The following is a 7,331-nucleotide window of genomic DNA, read 5'->3' on the forward strand; positions in this document are numbered from 1 at the left end:
TTTATGTCGAGGACTGCATACTAAGTGGCTTGCCTCCATTGTTTTTATATACCGATAGATGGCAGCACCATCACCGGATCGAGCAGTTAATGAGAATTTAGAACTAGTCCAAGAGCTAATAGCTACCTGGTACTAGCACCCCCAGAGGTATCGTTTCACTTGGAGGACATTGAGACCACGAGCATATTTAACGTCGCCCAGTCCCCTTTAATGACGACGGTGGGTCTTCGACCAGCAAGGATCGAACCCGAGGCCCTCCGGCCCCGAGTCCAATGCCTTACCGATCGGGCTACCACGGCCCCAAGTTCGTATATGAAGTTCTGTCCTGAAACTCGCTCCGAGCGCCCTCTAGCAGGCAACTGAAGACAAGTCTTTTTTGAACACTCCCCACTTGAGTTTCGGGGTTTTGCTCAAACGGAACTCAACATAGCACATCATGGTCTGTATTTGTCCGGCAATCGGACTAACCGTCCAAATCTCGTGGTGACTGGAGGAAGCCCAGGAGTCTCAGGTGCATCCGGAAAAGCTTCAGGAATTTCTTGACTTTTAGTATCTTTTTTTTTAGGTTCGTCGTTGATGGGGAGTTTTTCTTCATCGAGTTCCAAGGGACATAGCTTCCGAATAGGCCTAATCAGTATTCCTGATTTCGTTTTTATCTTAGCCGTTCTCGCAATAGAATCTTTGCTGAGATAAATTGACAAGATTCTACCTAGAGGCCAACATATTCTTTTTAGGTTTTCATCCCATATCAAGACGATATCACCTATCTTAGGATGATAGATTTTTTTTTTCATAAATGGCCTCTGCCGCAACTGACTTAAGTATTCACTACGAAATCTGAAGCGCAAATCCGACATCAATCTTCTCCTATAGATGAGTCGTTTGTTTAATTCCTTTTTGTCTGATTTTAGATTGTCTAAGTCTACTGTGAGACTACTGCGAGTGTCTTTTATGAACAGTTCAGGCGTTAAAGGATGCAGATCATCGGGATCGTCACTGATGTAAGTCAGAGGACGAGAATTTAATTGACTTTCGCAGTCGCAGAGTACTGTCTCCATTTCTTGGTAGTTCAAAGAAGAGCAACCTAAGACTTTTCTTAGGATTCTTTTTAGCATGCCTATCAAGCGCTCCCAGAACCCACCCCACCAGGGCGCGCTTGGAGGAATGAATTTCCAGATTATGGGAGCAAATGCTATTTTCAATTTTTCAATGTTGATCTTTTTTAAGGAGTTGTCCGCGCCGATGAAATTCGTGCCATTATCCGAGTATATAATGGTGGGGCGACCTCTTCTCGCTATAAATCTTCTCAGAGCTAAAATGAAATTGTCTGTTGACAAAGCTGCTAGTAGTTCCAAATGAACAGCGCGATAGACAGCACAAGTAAAAATAAGGATCCAAACTTTCTTATTTTCTTTGATAATCAAAGGACCAGCAACGTCCACCCCAATAACTTCGAATACCGAGGCCTCTCGTACTCGATCCTCTGGCAGTGTACCTTCTGGAATGTCGGGTTGTTTGACACTAAATCTTTGGCAAACGACACAGGTTCTGATTATCTTCTTGATAGTTCTTCGGCTTTTAAGAATCCAATAATTTTCTCTAAGAGCCACCATTAAAGATTGTACTCCTGGATGTCCAAGCTCTTGATGTTTGCCTAAAATAAGACTCTTCACAACATGATGATCGGATGGTAGAACTATTGGAATTTTGAAATTGTCATCTTCTTTACTCATCGTAAGCTTCGTTTTAACTCTTAAAATTCCATCATCGTCCGTAAATGTTGCCAAAGGTTTCAGAAGATGAGTCTTCTCACTCAATTCATCATGTTGAACTTTTCTCAAGATTTTTAGCTCAGCTCGATCTTTTAATTTCTTCGCTAGACAAATTTCCCGATTTTTTTCTTAATCCTCTAGAATTTTCATAAAATCGATATATCCAACCTGTAACTCTAATTATTTTCTTGTAGGAAGAGATATTGTTATAGAATTCGTCACTCTTCTGATTCAAAGACGATACTATAATCTTCTTCTTTTCAGCACTTATGTTAGTTTCATCAGGTGAAAGTGCGAAATTTGGCCATTTATCTCTCGAGTCTCTTAGCCATGCAGGTCCTTCGTGCCATTGTTCCTTCAGTAAGTTTTTTACCGAGCATCCTCTTGAGGGTAGATCAGCAATATTTTGCGCTCCAGGAACAAAATTCCATTCAGATGTTTTTGAGAGTCTTCTAATCTCGCTGACTCTGTTGGATACAAAAATCATCCAAGGACCTTCTTTCGTAATCCAATACAGAGCGTCCATGGAATCACTTCAGAAAAATGATTCAATTCCTTCCAAACTCAAATCTGTCTTCACTGAATTTGCCAATCTAGCTCCAATATTGCATGCTAGTAATTCCATCCTTGGAATGGATATCCTTTTCAATGGAGCAACTCTAGATCGAGCTTGAATTAATTGGCAAGTGACTTCACAATCGTTTTCTACTCTTAAAAATACACACGCAGCATATGCCAATTTTGACGCGTCACAGAAAGTGTGGAGAGTCATTTTCGATTCATTTAGATCTAAATGAGATAGTCTACGTGGAATTTTCAAATATTTCAGTTCGGATAATCCCTTTTTCCATTTTTCAAATTTTTGAATTATTTCTTCTGGTAATTTTGAATCCCAAGAGATTCCTAATTTCCAGCATTCTTGAAGGAGCAATTTTGGCATTAATGTTACTGGGCAAGTGAATCCTATTGGATCGAATATTTGGTGAGCTACAGACAGAATTTTCCTCTTTGTAATTTGTTCATCTTCGTTCCCTGTTTGGATCAGTTGGCAGGATAAGTTATCGTTTTCTCTATCCCATGCTAAACCTAACACTGGTACTTCCTTTTCTTCGTCGGCAATAGAACTATCACTGACCGGTTCTTCTATTTCAGGTAGAAAAGTATTTTTCCATCCACGTAAATCAAATTTAGCTGGTTTTAGAATTTTCTGAGTTTCTGTTCTAAAATGTTCCAATTCAGCAACCGAGTCCACGCTTGCAACACAATTATCAACGTACAATGAATTTTTCAGTTTCATTGCAACAGTCTTAAATGGCTCTTCTACTTGATCTAAAACATGATTCAAAACTGCTAAGAGTAAAAATGAGGAGCTTGAAATGCCGAACACGACTCGGCAATGCCTATAGGTGACTTCTTTTTGGGGATCTCCTTCCTTCCACCATAGGAATCGTAGAACGTCTCTGTCGGAATCATTTAAGGCTATTTGTAAAAAAGCCTGCTTGATATCCGAAATAACTCCGATTTTTCCCCACCTAAATCGGTTTAGAATAGCGGGGATCAGCTCAATAAGGTTGGGACCTTTCTCAACACATTCGTTTATTGATACGGAATTTCTTGTCTTAGCGGATCCATCGAATACAGGACGCACTTTAGTGGTGGAATTATCTTTAAACACTGCTCTATGAGGCAGATAATGTGTCCCCAGACCCACAGGACCAGCTTTCTTTTGGTCAACTTCCTCAATGATGCCTTCTTTTTCCCACTGGTAAAAAACCTCTTGATACTCTGTTAATCGATTCTTCGATTTTAGGGACCTTACTGTATGCTTGAGTCTTTTCCGAGCTAACTCTTTGTTGTCAAGTAAAGGAGGGTGTTGATCTAACCAGGGTAAATTAACCTTGTATCTTCCTGTACTGTCCCTACTAACTGTTTTTCTGAAATGTTCTAATGCAAGTTCTTGGGTTTCTATTTGAGTACGTTTCGTACAATCATCCTTAATTCCCAAGGTGTCTAAATTCCAGAGATCTGTAATCTTCGCATTGTTTACATGTAGTGACAATACTAACATTGAACTATTTGTTTCTGTGGTTTCTATATCAGATTTACCCATGATAGTCCACCCTAGTCGAGTTTCTACCGCAACCAAGCTTCCTGAAATATGTTTTATATTTCCTGTTAACAATTTACCAGCGTAATCAGCACCAATAAGCAAATTAATTTCGTTAGGATTCTTTTCATGCAAGCAGGAATCCTCATTTATCGCTGCATCACTAAGTTGAATATTCATATCCTTCAATCGTTTTAAATAATGAGGATCAGTCATTTTAGGCAGAGAAGCACAAATTTTCTTTTGATCTAAAACTTCTAATTCAAAGTTATAGTTTTCTTCAATATTTGACAGATTAATGAAGTATCGTTGATGCGTTTCCGCATGCGTAATTCCCCCAAATAACCCATGACTCACGTATTCCTCTCCTAATCCAGTTAATTTCATTTTTCTTGCAGCAAATTTTGAAATGTAAGACCTTTGGGATCCTAAATCGATAATTAGTCTTAAAAAATGTTTTAAATTATTTTCTTTAATGTACACAACTAAAGTTTGAAGATAAACTTCCCTAGAGCATTCGTTATTCGCAAGTGTTGTGTTCTCATTTATTTCAGAACGTTTGTTTGGTTTATCTTCATTAATGTCGGAGCGTTTATTTTCATCCCAACACATAATGTCAAGATGTCTTTTCCCACAAATATTACATTTAACTTTCGCCTTACATGAAGCACTCAAATGCCCGATGCCCAAACACCGAAAACAAGAGCCCTTTTTAATCAGCATTGATTTCCTTTTTTCAAGAGGCAAGCTTTTTGCAAAACCACAATTAATGCTAGAATGCGATGCTTCCCGGCAAAAAAGGCATAATTTAGATTTTGAGTTGTTATCGTATGCACATAATTCACTAGCAGTAGGATTTTTTATTCTTTCGATTTGAGCTTTATTTCTTGCCCCACTCTCCGAAGATCTCCTGTTGTTTACGACTTCATTTCCGCGCGGGGGGAAAGAATTACCACATGGCCGTGAAGATTCGGGAAAAGTTTTGGTTTCATTTGGCTGAGTTATGAGTATCATGCGTTCGCGAGATTCCACTTCTCTCTTTAGAAAATTAATTAGGTCGGTAATTTTATTCTCTTGGGCCTCATGGTTTTTGTTAAAGTCCAAGGCCAAATCGCCTGGAGTACTTCGAATTAAAATGGGAAATAATAATGTTCCGTAGCTATCTGGCTCAATTCCTAGACTTTTTAATGCGTTAATTTCAACTTGACATTTATCATACAATCTTCTTAAAGCAAGAACATTTCTAGAGTTTCTACAACTTTCTAAACTAAGTAAATTCGCCATGTGCCTGTCGATAATCAATTCTTTCTTTCCGAAACGCGATTCCAATATTGAAATAGATTTAGAATAATTTTCTTCCGTTATTGATAAACCAGAAATGGCCAATTCCGCATCTTTACATAAATATGACTTTAAATAGGAAAATTTCTCGACATTCGATAGGTTGTAATTTTCATGAACGGCAGTTTTAAACCTTGACCAAAATTCTGGCCACTTACAAATATCACCGTCAAAGGTTTCAATAGTGAGCCGCGGAAGTTTTACATATGTCGGCGAAACAGTTAAATCTGGTTTTGGGATGTTAACGCTAGCAGTTGAATTCTCGTTAAATTCTGTATTCAGGTGTTTAGACTGAACAGTCGATTTATTTAAATTCATATATTTCTTTGCTTTGAATCTCCAGGTTATTATTTTTTCCCGATATTCTTCTGTTGATTCTAGTTCCTTATCTACTTCCGTAGGAGACCATAATTGTTCTAGATCTGAATCCACCAATTTAAGCGATTCAAATTTATCATTCAATTGTTCTAAGAAAAGATCAAGTTCGCTATCTTCCGTTACTTCGGTTTTCTTAATTTCTATTTCAATCTTGTTTAATAGTTTAGTAACTGAAGATCGTAATGTAGTTCTTTTTCTTTTCAGTAATTCAATGTGTTGAGCGTTCTCAATTGATTTTGGTGTCGCGTTCTGAGTCATATTGCAGCCGCTTATCAATTTCAATTTTAATACAATATTCAAATTATTATGCAAAATATATCATATATAATCATTCATCTCAACATTTAAAATATGATATTCCAGTAATGCAATTATATCATATATAATCATATGTCTCAAAATTTAAAGTTATGATATTCTAATAATGCATATATATCATATCATTAATATAGCAAGCTCTCGGATCCCGGCAGGGATGCCATGTAAAAATTTATTTTACTATTTCCAGAATTAAGTAGTCATAAACAATACTAAAATTGAAACTCCTACCTCATTCTGTCGTGTTTCTTCCCGGGGAGAGCTTGCTTCGTCAAGACATTCTAAGTGGCTGCAATTCACGTCTTATCTCTGGTGAAAAAACTCACTCAACAAATTTAATGATTTTAAATATGTATATTGAAAACTACATACTACATTCTAAATTCTAATATACATTTATACACAAGCAGACTAGACGCGTACACACAGTTGCGCTACTTGCTACTACACTACTTCTCAGTTCGTATATGAAGTTCTGTCCTGAAACTCGCTCCGAGCGCCCTCTAGCAGGCAACTGAAGACAAGTCTTTTTTGAACAATACTAAATACACAGCAATAACTTTTCAAATACTGCTCGTCCCACGTTTTGACATATTAACAAATTAAATGCAGCATTTCAAAGCAATAAAGTTTCCCCCACAAGAATACACACTGAGATATACATATACTTCACAACTAAATAAAATTATTTTAAACATTATGAAAAAAGGTCAGTTTTCTTCAGTTTTAGATCCAAGCATGAATGATTTTCATTCATGAATTTAAAATTAATTAGTAGAGAAGAAAAGAAGACTTTGGCAATTATTAGATTAATTATGTTCTTACTATGTATATCATTCAATTTTTGAAGTTAAAATCTAATAAATTTACGTCATATGAGACGTGTCACACAGTTCACGGAACTACAATATGATAAAAAACATAAACAAAACACAGAACAAGAAGATACTGAGGAACGCAAGTATTCCACCAGAAATGAAATTGACAGAACCAATCACAATGCCCAGTTGCTAGAGAATGTCATATCGCTTAAGATATTTAAAAAAAAAATGGTTCTTTTCAGTAGGGGCAACTGGAGTCCCTATATGAAAACGCAGTTTTCAGAGTTGCGACAACAGCTACGCTCGGAAAGCGCAACCGGTTTCAACGGGAAGATAGGGTTGCCGCCGAGCTGCAAGATTGGCTCCTTGTTCGCTTTCGTGTTTCCTTTAAAAAAAAAATAGTCACAAGCGGGAGCCGGAGCGGGAAGAGTGGCTGAAACGGGTTCTGAAGGATGTAAGCACGCTGATTCGAAAATGCATGCTGTCAAAAAATGAAACGCTCGATTTAGGGTGCATTCGGAAACGCGGATCGGTCGCCTCGGTGCAACCGCAAGCGTTCGGAAACGCTTGCGGTGGAACCGCTGACGTCACTTG

The 7,331-nt window shown here is 37.7% G+C and overlaps 2 protein-coding genes across 2 annotated transcripts; both read right to left on the reverse strand.

The window, feature by feature from the left end:
- Positions 1-434: 434 nt before the first annotated feature.
- On the reverse strand, positions 435-1,733 carry LOC129219152 (uncharacterized). Its single transcript, XM_054853472.1, has one exon. The coding sequence runs from the start codon at positions 1,731-1,733 to the stop codon at positions 435-437; it is 1,299 nt and encodes a 432-aa protein (XP_054709447.1).
- Positions 1,734-2,307: 574 nt separating this feature from the next.
- LOC129219153 (uncharacterized) lies at positions 2,308-5,538 on the reverse strand. Its single transcript, XM_054853473.1, has one exon. It carries the CDS (start codon positions 5,536-5,538, stop codon positions 2,308-2,310), a length of 3,231 nt encoding a protein of 1,076 aa, XP_054709448.1.
- Positions 5,539-7,331: the final 1,793 nt, after the last annotated feature.

The sequence above is a fragment of the Uloborus diversus genome, chromosome 3 (genome assembly GCF_026930045.1).
Source record: "Uloborus diversus isolate 005 chromosome 3, Udiv.v.3.1, whole genome shotgun sequence".
Classification (NCBI taxonomy): domain Eukaryota; kingdom Metazoa; phylum Arthropoda; class Arachnida; order Araneae; family Uloboridae; genus Uloborus; species Uloborus diversus.

Excerpts from the sequence above, each read along its gene's own strand:
- LOC129219152 (XM_054853472.1), bottom strand. The coding sequence starts at position 1,733 with ATGAGTAAAGAAGATGACAATTTCAAAATTCCAATAGTTCTACCATCC.
- LOC129219153 (XM_054853473.1), bottom strand. The coding sequence starts at position 5,538 with ATGAATTTAAATAAATCGACTGTTCAGTCTAAACACCTGAATACAGAA.